General features: G+C 39.2%; 1 protein-coding gene across 4 annotated transcripts in view; it reads right to left on the reverse strand.

The window, feature by feature from the left end:
* celsr2 (cadherin, EGF LAG seven-pass G-type receptor 2) overlaps positions 1 to 18,630 on the reverse strand; it is a 327,026-nt gene that overhangs the window by 17,257 nt on the left and 291,139 nt on the right. For all 4 annotated transcript variants that reach the window (XM_072563587.1, XM_072563585.1, XM_072563586.1 and 1 more), the window contains exons 23-29: positions 15,796 to 15,922; positions 12,146 to 12,346; positions 7,448 to 7,622; positions 5,503 to 5,615; positions 4,592 to 4,671; positions 3,571 to 3,697; positions 2,981 to 3,100 (exon numbers count right to left, since the gene is read on the reverse strand). In XM_072563587.1, the coding sequence (XP_072419688.1) occupies positions 2,981 to 3,100; positions 3,571 to 3,697; positions 4,592 to 4,671; positions 5,503 to 5,615; positions 7,448 to 7,622; positions 12,146 to 12,346; positions 15,796 to 15,922 (943 nt within the window). The remainder of the gene's footprint in view (positions 1 to 2,980; positions 3,101 to 3,570; positions 3,698 to 4,591; positions 4,672 to 5,502; positions 5,616 to 7,447; positions 7,623 to 12,145; positions 12,347 to 15,795; positions 15,923 to 18,630) is intronic.

Below are 18,630 nucleotides of genomic sequence, written 5' to 3' on the forward strand. Positions count from 1 at the left end.
TGCTTCATATCATTTAAAAAGATGAAGGTGGGTGTATTTGTGACATCAGGTTATCAATGACTAAACAAACTATTCAAATTCTGCTGCAGCTACCTGGGATCACTAGAATCTGTTCTGAAGCAGTTTTATCACAATTCCATCTTTCGTTTTCAACATTACACGGAAATTCTGATAAAATATTTGTTACAGTGGACTAGAAACTCTAAAATGATATTTAAATTTCAACTATCTGAATGGAAGACTCATACAACAAGATTTCAAGTTTCAAGACTTATACTACAACAAACTAAAAACAAAATCCATTCAAAACTAAGCAGCTTTGTTGACATCTGCAATATTAGACCACAAAAAACTTTTAAGAAGTGACCAAACTTTTAAAAAGACCAAAAATTCCCCTGTCATGGTTATACCTTACACTATCCTTTTGGATGACATGTAAATTCCATGGAACCTGTCCAAAACAATTTTCACTCCTGATCACCTACTTCCATTTTCCTTTCCCAGCTGAGAAACTTCTGACTCCAAGGATTGACTTTCACAGTAAGGATTCTCCTGGAAATTCCTCCTTTCAGTCGAAGTTAAGCAATTCTTCCAACCTCATTTCAATCCTCAAGGACTTGGTTTCCTCAATCTCAGCATGGAGCTCCCACCTGCCTTCCATGTAGTGAATGCTAAAGACAGCATTTTCTCTCCTTAAGGTGAACAAATAGCTGCCTCTATCTCTGTTCCTCTCTCTCTCTCTCTCTCAGATTCTTGTGGACTAGCATCTCTGTCAGGATTACACAGGGGGACACAGCTTTAAATTAAGGGGTGGTAGGTATAGGACAGATGTTAGGGGTAGATTTTTTACTCAGCGGGTTGTGAGTTCATGGAATGCCCTGCCAGTAGCAGTGGTGGACTCTCCCTCTTTATGGTCATTCAAGCGGGCATTGGACAAGCATATGGAGGTTATTGGGCTAGTGTAGGTTAGGTAGGCTTCGGTCAGTGCAACATCGAGGGCCGAAGGGCCTGTACTGCGCTGTATTTTTCTATGTTCTATGTTCTATGATCAGTGATATCTTATAACACCCTGTAAGCCAATATTACTGCAGCTTCCTATGAACTCTTCAGCCAGGATTTCCTCTTCTTGGGACAGCATTGGGCAGACATGTTTACTGTTGACTCACCTTCCGGCCTCATTAAAACTAGACCCTGCCAATCAGTCTTACAGCTGCCTGGTAGGTATCTAAAGCCTATAGCAGACCTCAATAGAGGTATTCTGACTCACAGAGACTGCTGAATCAGAAGTTGGTGCTGCTGGATCATAAAGGATGACTAATTGAGGCGTATTAGTCTTTGGATCCAGCAGAGAGAAGGTAAGGTAGTTTTCTTCTGCTTCTCTTGAGAGGGAGGATGTGGAGAGAGGGGTTCGGAAATAAGGGCAGGGCCTAACTTTCAGGGTCTACCTCCTTGCCCCACATCCATACCAAATTGGGGGAAATCTATTGGAGGCAGGTTACCCTGGATACCTAGTCAGGAAACCAGCTATTTTTCTAGCCTGTGGGGAAGATAAGTAATTGGGGAGGTTGCACGCGAGGGCCCTCAGACAGTCAGTGATTGACGACTTAAAGGTTTTACAATCACAGAGGTTTTACAGCACTCAGAATGATGTTCAGCCCATCGTGCTCATGCCAGTCATCAAGAATTTACCTCTTCTAATTGCATTTTTGAGCACTTGGCCCTGTATGCTATGGTATTTCAAGTTTTGTTTTATTCCTTCACAGGAGATGGGTGTTGCTGGCTTGGCCATCATTTTTTTTTGCCCATCTTTAATTGCTCAGAGATCAATAAACAGTCTGGGTTAGATTTAGGGTCAAATGTAGGCCACACACCAGATAAGGATGGCAGTTTCTTTCGCGAAAGATTTGTTAGTAAGCCAAATGGGCTTTTCTGCCAATTAACAATGGATTTATGGTCATCATTAGACTCAATTCCAACTTTTATTGAATTCAAATTCCATGGCAGGATTTGAATCCAGGTCACCGGGACATTACCTGTGTCTCTGGAGTAACAGTCCAGCTATAAAACCTCTAGGCCATTGTCTCCCTGCTCACTTAAATACTTTTTAAATGTCTTGAGGGTTCTCACCTCTATCACTCTTTTAGCTAGTGACTTCCAGATACCCAGTGTCCTCTAGGTGAAAATTATTTTCCTCAAATCCCCTCTAAACCCCTGCTCCTTACCTTAAAACTGCAACTCCATCAATACTGAGCTCTCCACTTAGGGAAAATATTTCTCTTTATCAACCCTACCCTACCTATCCTTGATTGTTGGAAGGTCAAGCAAGTCCCCAGTGGACCTTCTCACCCCAACATTAATTGCTGAAGTGGTGAGGAGTGAACATTTTTCCAGGGCTGACATACTCAGTTATTTCCGCTGCTCACCACCTTGAAGAAGGGGAAAATGTCCATTATTCCCCTCTCAAAGCAAATCTCCATGGCAATACAAAGCACGTAGGTCTTTAATTGGGGTAGAAATGCTGCTTAGCTATTCCAGAGACCTCTGACTTCAATCTATCTGAGAATTAATCAGAGTTTGCAGAATAACTGTTTAGAAAACCTGACATTTCTAACGCCTCTCTGTAATTTGGAAATGAATAGTCTACCCACAACCAGCATGGATGTTCTTGCTGTTACTTACAGGGTTAACATCTTTACCTTTTTCCAAACAAAATAACCTGAGCTCCCCTTTAACTCTTAACAAGCAAGATATCCAAGTTTGTTGCTGGGCAGATTACAGAACTCGTCACATCCTTCTTCCATTTTAACCCAAGTTACACAGACAGCCCCAAAAACAAACTTATTATTGTATTTCTGAGAAATTAGTTTGGAAAGAGTACTTTATTTGCAGAAAAGTAAACTATTAGACTAGATTTTATTGGACATTTTTAGCAGAAAGTGAGGAATAAATGCACACGAAAAAGAAAAAAATGGTTACTAACTGATGCCAATGTTGATTTTGTTGTGCCAACAGTATCATCTGTGTGCTTCTTACTGAAGGCATATTTAAAAGCTTTTCTTACTTCATTGTTGAGGATGCAACGGATGAAAATAAATGGACCCTGTAAGCAAGAAAGTCATTAGTACAAACTAACTCCACCATAAAAGCACTGTAGTACTTTTAGTAATCTTGCTCAAACTGATAAACTACCACTTTTTGTACGAGTAACAGTGAAAACATAAACATTTTGTTCCATTAATGATTTTTAACGCCTAATTTCATGAGTGAAAAAGCAATCAATACTGAAATAGAAATTGCTGGAAAAGCTCAGCAGGTCTGACAGTGTCTGTGGAGAGAAATTAGAATTAACATTTCGGGTCCAGTAATCTGCTGAGCTTTTTCAGCAATTTCTGTTTTTGTTTCTGAATTTACAGTACCTCCAGTTCTTTCAGTTTTTACTGAGTATTTGTGCCAGCTCAACATTTCCAGCAGAAAATTACACTTTCAATGTGTCTCCTCATTAATGACAGACAACTTTTAGCAACTGGAATGGTATTTTAAAAGAACAAAATACTTATTTGACAGCTTTACCTGGAGACAATTAAAACCAGCAAAGAGATAGTGGAAAACAATGGTGTCACTGTTCACAGCCAGCAAGGCGAAGAACCAGGTTGTACTGACAAGCAGCAGCACCACAAATGCTGTACGCAATCCAGACCTATTAAAACAACAATTCCAATTATCATATTGATGTGCAATACCAACTTAGCAACTGCTTTTTAAACACTATTCTTGCATAAAACACAGTACCCCAATGACATATACAATAAAATGCACATTAAATTCATTGAAGCATTACAAGTTCAGCGCTGTGTGCCATAAGATAATATTCATTCAGATGACCAAGGAGTATCTTAAAGGGGGAACATGAGGAGAAGCAAAGAGGTTAGTGGGGGTGGGGACAGAATTTCTTAGCTTAGGCCCTAATGAAATGAAGACATGCCATCAATAGTGGAGGAATTAAATAGTGGGCTTCCTCAAGAAGCCATAAATCAGGAGTTAAGATCTATCAGACAGTTTGGGGCTGCAAGAAGTTACAGAGATAAGGAGGGACAAGATCCCAGAGGGATTTGAAAACAAGGATGAGAATTTTGAAATCACATACTGATAAACATGTTTGGGAACAAATTCCTCATGAGTTCCAATCTTCCATTGCAACTTTAATGAAAAAGTCAGGAAACACTAGTAATGTTGCTGAATATTGGGGTCTCTGTATATTGAGCAGCTGATTTGACATTTTGTCCATTTTTCACCCCAACTGTCTTGAAAACGGCACTTTTACCTCATTGAAAGAATTAGATCCATATATAGACTTTAAAATATAAAATACTATTCAACACCTGATTGGTTAACAAATTTAAGTGTTTAGTATGTTAGCATCCAGCAGTCATTATTTCAATACAAGTTCCTAATTTAAACAAGTGCTTTTGAACTGTAGATTTTCTGCTCCTACTCTGAGTTCTTTCAAAGTTTAGTCACAATAACAAGCAATTTTTTAAAAAAGTATGAGCTCATTAATGTTTTATCAAAGATTGAATCCAACAGGACTTACACACTTCCTTTCTTCTCAAAACCTTGATGTCCTGGTCTGCAGGAAGTTTTGACAGACAGAATATAAAGAAAAACATTCATCTGCAATGTAGAAAACACAATGACAACAATGTAAAGGAGCATGTTAATTTTAAAATTCAGGCCTTGCCAACATGGAGTCAAAGAGTGTGGTGCTGGAAAAGCACAGCTGGTCAGGCAACATCTGAAAAAGAAATTCCTGATGAAGGGTTTATGCTCGAAATGTCGAACCTCCCTGCTTCTCGGATGCTGCCTGACCTGCTGTGCTTTTCCAGCACCACACTCTTCGACTCTGATCTCCAGCATCTGCAGTCCTTGCTTTCTACTCCTTTGCCAACATGCAGCCAATATGGCTCAGTGAACACAAGGTGATAAGGACTTGATGGGCCTTGCACAACATGGAAGGAGCTTAAACAAAATGGGGCTTTTTTATTATCAAATGAAAGAAACCAGTAAGATTTAAATGTACTCATCGAAGCATTTTGCCTGAATGTTGCAATATCCTCTAAGTTTACATTTTAAAATAATTTAAAGATACTTGGAAAGTGGAAACATTGAAATGTATGCAGAGTAAGCAGTAGAGTGAGAATAATCTGGATGGTTTTTGTGAAGAAAATCATTACTACTGACTTGTAAAATACGTGGCTTGCTTCTAACCTGTCAAATGTTCTGATTAGATGACAGACCATACACATTACTGCCACCATTGCTTTATTAGCTATTCAGAAATTCTAATGTATTGACTTTTTTTTAGAATTTGGGTGTTAAAGTCTGGTGAGGTGTTTTAAAGGTACTAAGTTCATGTTCACTGTTAACAGACAATGATAGTACGATAACACTGACATCTCTTTTCGAGGTAGACTTAGTTACTGAAGAACACATTTGCAAACTTACAGAAACCGCTGCAGTTATGGGACCAACAAAGCTCCATATCAAAGTGTCATAGATGGACAACCAGCAGAAATCAGGATTACCATAACCTTCAGGATCAAGGCCAACAGCCAACCCTGTGAAAGAAGTCACAACCCAACAAGACGATATTTAGAACATAATTGTTTAATGGTTAAAGAAGTAAACTGAGGTTCACTTAGGATGGAGGTGGAAAAAGGTAATGTAGCATGGGTCCCATTTCTACACGATTTCCATCTTTTATTGATGAGTTCCAATACCCAAAGTGGACGTCTTGCACATGTTTTGACTCTGTTAGGATGCTATCTTGGTACCCCAGGTGCTTTTTTCTGGCTTATTGCACTTATGCAAATAGGGCAGGGCTTCTAGAATTTCTCCATTTTTACGATTGATGACAATTAGTGGAAATCAAACAAAAAAGTAATAACCTCACAGAAAATTATAGTGTACCATTTGCAGTTATTGGGTAACACAGGTTGGCAATGTAAAATTGCAAATAAATATTTTTACTAATACAGCTTGTCAGAAAGTAGAGTAGCCACACTGCTAATAGGGTAGGATATTACACAGGTGTTTCAATGTCATATAACCATGTAAATTGGCCAAGAACTTTCTGACGTGCATACTTGGGAATACAACTTATTGGTTTTCATACTTAATTCAGTACTTTCACATGCAGCATCATCAAGATGTTTCGCATCAGATTTTGTAGTTCATGATTCCACACACTGTATCGCTAGTAGTGACGCCAAGATTGAAGGAGCAGTCACCCTTGTGTTTAACCTTCAGGTAATCAGCTATTGGTCAAACCCTGAAATGAATTGCCCACAAGCCCCCAACCTTTCTCTTGGGGCTATGACACACAGGCCACAGCTCCCCATCTCTCTTAAGGCACTATGATACATAGCCTAATGGCATGTCAAGAAACAAATACAGATAAGTCTATGAGAGACAGAGGTAATACAAATTCATGTGTCCTTTGGTTACACATTGATCTGATCAATGAAAAGACTCTAAATAAGTGAATCACTCAGTTTCATGGGCTTCACATTCAAACTGAAAAGATAACAAGTATTACTTTTTCACCTTTACAATGGCTCAAGGAAATAATAAAATTGACGAATCTAAGTAACTGTACTAAATGCACAGTATTATAACAAATAAAAATGATGTTAAGATCTTTGTGGAATAGTCCACAGAGGAAAGTGAAAAATTTATAGGAATGATTCCAGGGATAATAGATATCAGTTACAATTATAGATTGGCAACATTGAACAATTTCCTTGAGAGAAAGCTGAAAGATGATTTTATAATAGGGTTCAAAATCTTGATGAGGCTGAACAATGGATAGGGAGAAACTTCCCATTAATGGAAGGGTAGAGAGCAAGAGAAGATTAATTTTAGGTAAATGCAAAAGTGACATGAGGAACATTCTGTTATACAGCAGGTTGCTAAGATCTAGAATGTACTTCCTGAGAGTGTGGTGGAAGCAGATTAAAGTGTAGCTTTGACAAGGGAAGTAGATCATTATTTAACGAGAAAACCATTGCAGGGCTATCAGGAAAAGGAAGACTGATACCAGCAGAGTAAAACTTTGAGGGATGGCAAGAATATGATGGTCCCAATAACCTCTTTCTATGCTAATACCATTCTGTGATTCTAAACCATTCTGCAGACTAATTGGCTCATGCTGCAACCCTGCATTGTAATTAGTGGAAACACATAATAAAATGACAAAGCATTCCTGGAATTTTTAGTATCTAAGGAGACAAATCATATTTCTTCTTATCCAAAAACCTTTAGGATCCTTGCTCTATTACTGAAGATGAACACAACTTGGAAAATGGGTGTCTATATTCTATGTACAATGCATCTAGTTCAAAAATGAAAACAAAGTCCTCATTCCCAATGTACTGCAAAGAACAAATACCTGTGATGAAGGCAGGGACACCCCAGCCAACCATATAGTAGAACCTCATGGGGCCATAGTTGATATCACGAACCTCTGTTAACATGCGGTAAATGTGAAGCCCTTCCAAGAACATCCAGGCAAAGGTGCACATGTAGAAGAAATGGAGGAGAATGGCAATCACAGTGCAAACAAACTGTGAATGACAAAAGAAAGGACAAATGCAATGCATTCATTAGATATTGGTTATAATATCAAGTTCAAGTGGATGGAGGTATGTGCACTGGAAATTGCATACAATTTACAATATAGTAATGTAGCATTTGGCCAACTGGTCTATGCTAACCATCCTGCTCCACAAAAAGCTCCTCTCACCCTCTTTCATTAAACCCCAGCCACTCCCTTCTCACTCATTTTTTAAAAAAATAACTCTTTCATGGGATGTTGGCTTTGCTGGCTGGGCTGGTATTATTGACAGTCATGGGTGACCCTCCATGAACAGGCAGTGAGCCATCTTCTTGAACTGACGTAGTCCCTGTGATGTAGGTAAGTGCAGAGTTCCAGTATTTTTGACTCAGACAGAGTGAAGGGATAGTAATATATTCCAAGTCAAGATGGTGACTAGCTTGCAGGGGAGCTTCTAAATGGTGGTGCTCCCATATTTCTTCGGCTTTGTCCATGGGAAATCATGTCTCACTAACTTGGAGTTTTTTTGAAGAAGTAACAAAGAGGATTGTTGAGGTCAGAGTGGTGGATGTGACCTATATGGATTTCAGTAAGGCATTCAACAAGGTTCCTCATAGTAGACTGGTTAGCAAGGTTAGATCACATGAAATACAAAGAGAGCTAGCCATTTGGATGTAGAACTGGCTCAAAAGGTAGAAGACAGAGAAGGTGGAGGAGGGTTGCTTTTCAGACTGGAGACCTGTGACCAGTGGTGTGCCAGAAGAATTGGCGCTGGGTCCAATACTTTTCGTCTTTTATATCAATGATTAGGATGTGAACGTAGGTAGGATGTAGTTAGTAAGTTTGCAGATGACACCAAAATTGAAGGCGTAGTGGACAGCGAAGAAGGGTACCTGAGAGTATAGTTAGGTCTTCTGTAATGCGATGGTTGCGTTCTTGTGCAACCCCGTGCTATAGGAAAATCATGTTTTAGAAACAGCATCTAAAGTGTGGACAATGTAATCGCATTACAGCCAATGCACACTTTAAAAGTCCATGCTTCAGAAACAGCATCCCCAATTCGTCAATTGCATTACAGGCGAATTTGCATAGATGAAACACACATTATAGCAGAATGACCTGTACAAAAGGATCTTGATCAGATGGGCCAATGGGCTGAGGAGTGGGAGGTGGATTTTAATTTAGATAAAGGAGAGGTGCTGCATTTTGGAAAGGCAAATCAGGGCAGGACTTACAGATTTAATGGTAAGGTCCTGGGGAGTGTTGCTGAACAAAAAGACCTTGGAGTGCAGGTTCATAGTTCACTGAAAGTGGAGTTGCAGGGAGCTAGGATAGTGAAGGTGGTATTTGATATGCTTTCCTTTATTGGTCAGTGTAATGAGTATAGGAGTTAGAAGGTCATGTTGCAGCTGTACAGGACACTGGTTAGGAATACTGTGTGCAATTCTGATCTCTCTGCTAAAGAAGGGATGTTGTGAAACCTGAAAGGATTCAAAAAAATGTTATCAGGGTTGGAGGGCTTGAGGTATAGGGAGAGGCTGTATAGGCTGGGGCTGTTTTACCTGGAGCTTCGGAGGCTGAGGGTTAACCTTATAGAGGTTTATAAAATCATGAGGGGCACGGATAGGATAATTAGTCAAGGGGTGAAGAGTCCAAAACTAGAGTGCATAGATTTAAAGTGAGAGGGGAAAGATTTAAAAGGGACATAAGGGGCAACTTTTCATGCAGAGGGTAGTGCGTGTATGTAATAAGCTGCCACAGGAGGTGGTGGAGGCTGATACAATTACAACATTTAAAGGGCATATGGGATGGGTATAAAAATAGGAAGGGTTTAGAGAGATATCGGCCATATGCTGGCAAATGGGACTAGATGAATTTAGCATAGTTGGAGCAAACCGTTGGTTTCTATGCTGTACATCACCATGACTCTGTCTGTTGCTTTGGCCTTCTCTAGATGGTAGAGGAAGGCTTGGCTTGGTAGGAGCTGTCAAAAGAGTGTTAGTCTGTTGTTGCATTACACCTTGTTCATGCTACATGCTGCTGCCAGTGTGTGTTATGTATGGAGGGAGTGAATGCTCAATGTGGTGCTAATCAAGCAGGCTGCATTGTCCTAGATGGCATTGAGTTTCTTGAGTATTGTTGGAACTGCACTCAACCAGATAAGTATAGAGCATTATATCATATTCATGACTTGTGTACTGTCAATGTTGGACAGGTTTTGACAATTGAGGAGGTACATTGTTTGCTGCAGAACTCCCAGTCTTTGACCTGCTCTTCTGAACACAACATTTATTTGGCTGGTTCAATTCAGTTCCTGGTCAATAGTAACCCCCAAGCATCCTCAATGGGAAGACAGTTCTTTGTCTCCACAAGGACAATACAGTAGTTACTAATCAAGACCATGAGACATCGGAGCAGAAATAGGTCATTTGGCCCATCAAGTCTGCTCTGCCATTTATTGAGATCGTGGTTGATCTGATATTCTCTAACTCCACTTTCCAGCCTTATCCTTATAACCCTTTCCCATAATGATTAGAAATATGTCTAGCTCAGCTGTGAACATAAATAACGGTCCAGTCTTGACAGCCCTTTCCATTAAAGAATTCCACAGATTGGTTACCCTCTGAGGGATAAAAATTCCCCATATCTCACCTTAAGTGTGTAACTCCTTACTCTGATTATTGCCTCTGGTCCTAGGCTCTCCCAAGAGGAGAAATTACCTCTCTACATCCATCCTGTCAAGTCCTGTAAGAATCTTATTGATATTTTCTAATTGACATACTCAGAGATGTTATTACACAGCTCTGGAGCAGGTGGGGACTTAAACCCATGCCTTCTGGCTCAGAGATGCGGACAGTATCACTGCTTCAATAACATCAATCTTTCTTCTCAACTCCAACTTAACCACTTCTTATCAGAAGAAAATCCCTCCATACCCAGGATCAATCTAGTGAATCTTCTCTGGACTGCCTCCAATGCTAATATATATTACCAACACTTGACACATTACTTTTTTTTCTCTTATGACATTATATGAAATAGGTGATCTAATTTAATTCCCCTTTGTTAGAGAATTTTAATTAAAGCTCTGTGGTCAAGTTTTATTTTCCAATTTTCTAATTTCTATTACTGCAGTTCATTCAATATACCACCAGAGGGATCCACTGTACAGATTAAACACTGCATTTAGAGCATAAAACCACAATTCTAAAGATGACAGGAATTATTAATTTTGAATACTAAATCCTAATACTTCTTTATTTTAAATTATAAAAATTTATAATATTTCAAACAGTTATTAAGCACTGTAATTATGGTTAGTAAATTTGTTTAATAGGAATGAGAATTTAGCTATGACATAATTATAGCTTGATCATGTAACTACTAAAACTTAAGGTAATCCCAAATCAGGTTTAGCACAAAAGGAAAAACAGAAGCACTTCCTCAGAGATTATATGGAAAATAAATTATACAGTCTTCTCTACAGCTTGCAAATTGTTTTTTAAAAAAAGGAGTAAACTAGGTTCTCATTTTCACAGGTTAGTGAGCAGTGGTAACTCTTACACATGTGCAATTAGACTCAATACCAAGGTCTCAGGAGAGACGGTAAGGTAATGTCTAGTAATTAAAAAACTCAGTTAATGATTTGGCGACATGGATTTGAATCCACCATGGCATAAGGTGAAATTTGAATTTTAAAAAAAGTCCGGCAATAAAAAGCCAGCTAAAGGCAAGTAAGTAGCTACCATCGATTGTTGTAAAAACCCATCTACTTTACAAATATCCTTTAAGCAAGGAAATCTGCTGTCCTTAACTGGTCGGGCCTACATGTGACTCCAGGCTCTCAACAACGTGATAGACTCTTAACTGCCTCAGAGAAATTGGGGATGGCCAATTAATGCTGGTCTTGCAAACAAGACCATGAATGGAAAAAAAGAACATATTACCACCTATGCATTGAACCAAGACGGTCACGCTGACACAATCTGACACATTTTTTATTCATTCACGGGATGTGGGTGTCACTGGCTAGACCAACAGTTATTGCCCATCCGAGGAACAGGAGTGTTGACATTTTGGGCATAAGCCCTTCATCAGGAATGACGAAGTGCTGATGCCCAAAATGTTGACTCTCCTGCTCTTCAGATGCTGCCTGATCTGCTGTGCCTTTTCCAGCGCCACCCATTTCAACTCTGACTCTCCGGTCTCTGCAGTCCTCACTTCCTCCCACTATCTGGAATATCAGTCCAGCAATAATGCCATTAGTCCTCTGCCTTCCCATGTACAATGTGTAAACAGCAATCTTGTGAGGACTATGCTGAGATTACTCCAGTTAACCCCATTTGATAAAGTATCTACCACCAATCTCTTATGTGGTATTGTACGATGAACTGCCAAAATTGTTGGGGTTATCCACTTTAACCTATATGACAAAATACTGACTTCATTCAGTGTCATTGATTGAAGGATGTGGATTTGATGTTGGTCAAATTATCCCCACGTCACATAGAGATGGTTTCCCGTAATACTTACTGGATTATCTGCTTGGTTAATTCCAAGGACAAAGATGAGTTCAGACAAGAAGAGAGCCATGACCATGTTTTTACTGATGCTGTGTTGGTTTGAACGAAGGGTCCTTAGAAACAGGAGAATCAAGAAGGACAGCAGCAAAGCACTGAGTGAGACAGCCACAGTGGAGTATGTGACCAGCTTCAGAGGCAGAATTTCACCATTCTGAGGGGAGAATTGTAGAAATATGATTTTCAGTACAGTATAATAATACAATAATGATAAGTGCAGCTCCTGGAGTCTTATTAGCTACTAATAACATTAGACAATCTGTAATCACTGGCAGTAGGAAGAATTTACAAATATTGTTCATGCTGTTAATATTGCACAGTATACTGAATGGTACACAATATATTTAATTACATTGCACCATAACAATAGAAACCCATGTCTATTAACAGTGGGAAGATCCATGCAATACATATTATCCCTAAGGATTTGACTGATGTCATGATTATATGGTTATGGTCTGGTAATTTCCAGAACAATCGTGAAATGGTACCACTTAGAGTCAAAGAGTCATAGAGATGTCCAGCATGGAAACAGACCCTTCGGTCCAACCCATCCATGCCGACCAGGTACCCCAACCCAATCTAGTCCCACCTGCCAGCACCCGGCCCATATCCCTCCAAACCCTTCCTATTTATATACCCATCCAAATGCCTATTAAATGTTGCAATTGTACCAGCCTCCACCACATCCTCTGGCAGCTCATTTCATACATGTACCACCCTCTGCTTGAAAAAGTTGCCCCTTAGGTCTCTTTTATATCTTTCCCCTCTCACCCTAAACCTATGCCCTCTAGTTCTGGACTCCCCAACCCCAGGGAAAACACATTGCCTATTTATCCTATCCATACCCCTCATAATTTTGTAAACCTCTATAAGGTCACCCCTCAGCCTCCGATGCTCCAGGGAAAACAGCCCCAGCCTGTTCAGCCTTTCCCTGTAGCTCAGATCCTCCAACCCTGGCACATCCTTGTAAATCTTTTCTGAACCCTTTCAAGTTTCACAACATCTTTCCGATAGGAAGGAGACCAGAATTGTACACAATATTCCAAATTATTGTAAAAAAAAGTGTTAATCTGACTGTTACTAGGCATGAAACTAAAAACAAAGCTGGTACAATCGCCTGACTATATAAATGCAAGCTGCCTATGGATTATAGAGAAATATCAAATGTATTTACAGATATGCAAAAACTCTCATCGAGGAGTTCATTGACTCGAGGAGTTCATAATTATACAATATCATTATGGTATTGTAAATTGGCCACTGACCAGAAAAAAAACTTAAGATCTACAAATGGGAGAAGAGCTGTGTCCATAATACCACTGCCTTTGATAAGATTTGACTTTGTTTCTGTACAGGTCACCTTGGCAGCTAAGAATGAGTCAATAATGGCAAACTACTCAGACAAAGAAAGATTCATTTTGAATCGTTTGGAAGAAAAGAGAGAGAGATTCAAACCACTAGTGGCGTGTTGTAATCAAGTAGCTGAAAGTACCTGCCTGCAGAACCAGAAGCCAACAATTATCTCTGTCTCTTAAAATTTGCTGTCCTGCAGAAATCTAGCGGCATAAGAAATTCACAACCATCCAACTACACACGTTACTGCAACTGCTGAACCTGACTTAAAGTCTTAACCTTGGTAACCAGGTACTGAATCACTGGCCCTCAAAATTATACACCAGAGACCGATTGGCATTTTTTTCTTTGGCTCTGTGCTGACCATAATCCCAAACTAAACTAGTCCCACCTGCCTGCACTTGGCTCCTATCACTCCAAACATTTCTTATTCATGTACTTATCTAAATGTCTATTAAAAATCCTAACCATACTCGCATCCACTACTTCCTCTGGAAGTTCATTCCACACACAAACCAATCTGTGTAAATAAATAAAAAAAGCCCCTCATGTCTTTTTAAAAAATCTTTCTCCTCTTGGGATGAGACATTTGCCATTCACCTTATCTATATTCCTCATTATTTTATAAACTATTAGCTCACCTCTAAACCTCCCATGCTCAGCATCTCCAGCCTTTCCTGGTAATTCCCTAGTAAATCTCTTTTGAACCCTCTCCACCTTAATAATACCCTTTCTATAACAGGGAGATCATAACTGGACACAGTACTCAGGAAGAGGCCTCACCAATGTCCTGTATAACATCAAATAATATCATCTCTATCCTTAAGAAATGTTCAGTAATACCTTGCAACAAACTAACTTTTACCAAAAGCTTGACTGTTGTTCTCCATTAACTTAACAAATTAAACAGGGGCGACACGAGCTATATTAATTTAGTACACTGACCACATGGTGGAAACACCTGGTGGCTAGGCCAATTGATTACAAGTGCCAAAACTTCAATTAAATGTCGACAGTATTAGAAACTTTGTTCAACAAATATTCATAGGGTACGTGCTTAACAAAATAGTAAAACAATATTGATTAAAGAAAATGGGTGGAGAAAGTGAAGAAGGGCTCATGCCCGAAACGTCGATTCTCCTGCTCTTTGGATGCTGCCTGACCTGCTGCGCTTTTCCAGCAACACATTTTCAGCTAAATAAAATGGGTGCCAAGAAAGGCCAATATATTCAGCAACCAATAACTTTTAGATTTTTTTAAATCTTCTAAATCCTGGCCCAAATGGTCAACACATCTACTCTAAATAATTCTTTTACACGACACTCAAACCCAAGTAGTCCTAGTCATGGTTTGGTGGTGACACACTGGCGTTGAATTGTATGGTTGTTGGTTCACGCTCCATCCCAAGGCCTTCTGGACTAATGCAGGCTAACACTCCCGTGCTGTACTGATAGACCACAGCAGCCCCCACTATCATATAAAACATAAAACTTGGCCCCATCTGTCCACTCGGGTGAATATAAATGATCTTAGTTGAAGAAATTCGAAGTAGGTTTTCTGGCTAAAGCGTGTCCTTCAACTTACATCACTAGAACAGATAACCTTGTAATTTACTATAGTGCTGTTTGTGGGAGTTCACATATATCTGAAGGAATGTCAAAGAGGCTATACAAATCTAAATTCTACCATTCTTTCCTTGATCTTCATCCTTGCTAAATGCTTCTGACTTTTAAGATTTAAGGTTAATGCCATTTAATATTTTTTCCTATTAATCATTCCTCTTTTTTAATTGTAGGGACATCTGAACAACTGGCTGTGGTACTTTGCTGCAGTTTCTCAATTCAACAAAAAACTGCAATACTAAGACCACACTTTAAAGTGGCTGGGGTTGAATCATCTACATCAGTATCTCAATGATAGTCACATACACTTCAGGTTAACTATAGACTCTGACTGGCAGAAAGGAGGGAATAGCCCTACAAAATAACTCAGCCAGAAAAAAGTACAGGAGGGAGGGTACAATCAGCTTAAATTTCAATGCTAATATTGTACAAAGCAGCACACACTGTCTGCTTATGAGAAAATAAATGCTATGCATTTAAGTATACAATAACAGAATCTGTTATATTTCAAGTGTGCTGCAACCTCAGATTGCTTACTTAATGAACCCATTCAATATGAGAAAGACTGGAACTGCAATGAGAAGTGAAAAAAGGGTGATAGTTTTCTTCAAAGAGACAGAGTTACCTCTCGTCTAGAAATGTCCATCAGAACAGCGAAGCTTGTCATATGATTACACTGACAGCTGATATGGGTCTCGTTCCTGAAGACTAATTCACATCCTTTTGATGACCAGCCTCCGGTTCCACCAACACTGCACAAATACAGACCACAGAATGAAAAAAAAGGGGCATTTAAAAGTATGTTAATAAACACGTGTGTCACATAATATATTTTCAGATCAAATCAACTTAAAGCAACTTAGAAGCAGCTAGAGATCTTATACTAAAGTTAGTACACTGCAGACTCCATAGGAAACCAGGTGAGTTAAACTATATTACCACTCCCTCACTTTTGCTCAGTCACAATCCCAGGATCCGCTCCCTAACAGCACAGTACATGGAATGCAATGATTCAAAGCAACAGCTCACCATACTTTCTCAAAACCAATTCAAGATTGGCAACAAATGCTGACCATATCAGCAACACTACAGCCAGAAATAAATAAAAATGGTACGCTATTATTTCACGACCCATATTTTATTCTAAAATGAATGAAGACAAAATGTTGAACCCTCACTATAGGATTTCTATTCTATACATGATCTTGGTACCTTAATTTGAAGCATATGTTTTTGTATTTGTTTTTGTGTTTTGTTTGCGTATCCTATGAAAATCAGGTAAAACTATTCTGCAATGTTATTTTGTCCTTGCAGTAAAATTTCTTGCAATAATTATGTCCTCAACATGAATTAGGAGAAGCTTTCAATATTGACCAACAGCTTGAGTCTTGTAAAATCCATTGATCACACTGCCAATTTTTTTTCTCTCTATTTCCAACCATCGCTTAGAGAGATCAACAGGAAGATCAGGATTTATTACCCACATTAAAATGGTGGTGAGCCACTGTGATGAACCACTGTAGTAGATGTGGTGACAACACTCCCATTGTACAGACTAGTGAAGTTCCTTGATTTTGACCCAGTGAAAATTAATGAATGGTAATACTGTTCTGAGTCAGGATAATGCATGTTCTTGAGGATGAATTGTAGGTGGTGATGTTCCGAAGTGCCTGCTGCTTTTGTCCTTCTAGACAATGGTGGTTGCAGATTTTGGAGATAGGTTTGAAGAGACCTTAGCAATTGCTGTCTTGCATTCTGTATTTGGCTCACACTGCAGCCACAGTTGGTGCTAATGGCAGTGAATGTTTAAGGTTGTTAACCTGCAGCACATTAAACAGGTTGTACTAGTCAGAAGCAGTACCCAAACCATCATGTAATCACTATTTGCCAACGAGCCACCTCAGAAGAGGCACATTAAGCTACCTCTTTTATGAATGAAGCTAACACCCGAGTCCCGTCCAGCAGTCCATATATGCATCTCAGATGACAGCAACAGCAGATTCTACTCAGCATCACTCCCTACCTGGGTTAGTATAAAAACGATCGTATCAGTGAAATCCTGAAGGCTATTCATTTCTGTGGAACTGCATATCAATGTAAAACTTTAAAAGTAGGTAAGAAAGAGTGAGCATTGGAGACATATTAGAAGGGAAGAGAAAAGCATATTCACATGTTAAAGGTTTTGAGTATAATCCAATTATGTTCGCAATGCAGTCTAAAACATCTACAAATAATCACCACTCCATGTTAATAAATTATACTGGAAATAAAACACACAAAATATTGGACGGAAAGGATGCTTCATCTGGGGATTGCAGTAAAGGCATAAAGAGGACTAGAAAAGCAACAGTGATAAGAGATTTGTTAGTTCAGGGACAGACAGGCAGTGGGAGGCATGCATCCAGGATGGTAAGCTGCATCCCGGTACCAAAAATGGTTATTTCTTTGAACACAAGCAATGTATTGAAAGCAGAAAGGTACTGAGGCTTACAATGGCATCAATGCTAGAAAGACAGACGTGGACCCGCAGTTAATATTTAAGAAGTTAAATAAAAAATTCGCAAGCAGGGCATCAAAAGTAATAATCTTTGAATGGAAGAAAGTTTAATGAGTACATCATTAAGAGGATGAAGCAGTTGAACACACGCCTAGAGAAATGATCAGATGGAGAGGGAGTGTTTGATTCTTTGGGACATTGGGATCGGTTGTAGAGGCGATGGAACGTGTATAAGCCAAATGATTTGCATCAAAACAAGTGCTTGGCCTAATTTCCTCTGGGATGATTTGCTTATTGCTTTTGGGGAGGGTTGAAACTAACTTAAGGGGGTAGGAACCAGGAGTTAATAGCAGAGAGGGAGACTAAAGTGCAAACTATCTTGGGAGATAAGTGGTCCTAGATGAGGAAAACAGGAAGGTTTTAAGTCCATTCAGCATAAGAGGAAAAGTAATAAAATCTAAATTAGGATTATGGTGCATATAGATGAATGTACTAAAACTGGGAAAAAAAATTGGAGAGTGTGAGATGCAGCTAGTCACCTGGGAAAGATGTTGTTGTGTAATAATAGGGACTGGGTTCAAAAAGGGCAGGACTGCTTATTAAAGATTTCTGGTTAACCAATGTTCAGTAAAGATATGAAGGTTGGCAGTATTGACTGAAGAGAACATTGTGGTGCTGGAGACAGAGGATGTTTGCAGTTTTGGAGAGGATGTGGTAGACAGGTCAAAGGCAGAATTTTGCTGAGCTAAGGAATAATAATTTGTCATTACATTAGTCAGTGCAGTTTACAAGCTACCAACTAAAGGTTCGATAGGAAATTACTAAAAGGAATAAAGATAATAGTAATTAGAATGGGGGGCATTAATTATCTGAAGATAGATTGGGATAGTGGTATTATGTTTCCAGCCCAACAAGAAAGGGGGCACAGAGTGACCTTATACTTTGGAATGAAGGTGGCCAAGT

The sequence above is a fragment of the Chiloscyllium punctatum genome, chromosome 45 (assembly GCF_047496795.1).
Source record: "Chiloscyllium punctatum isolate Juve2018m chromosome 45, sChiPun1.3, whole genome shotgun sequence".
Taxonomy (NCBI): Eukaryota; Metazoa; Chordata; class Chondrichthyes; order Orectolobiformes; family Hemiscylliidae; genus Chiloscyllium; species Chiloscyllium punctatum.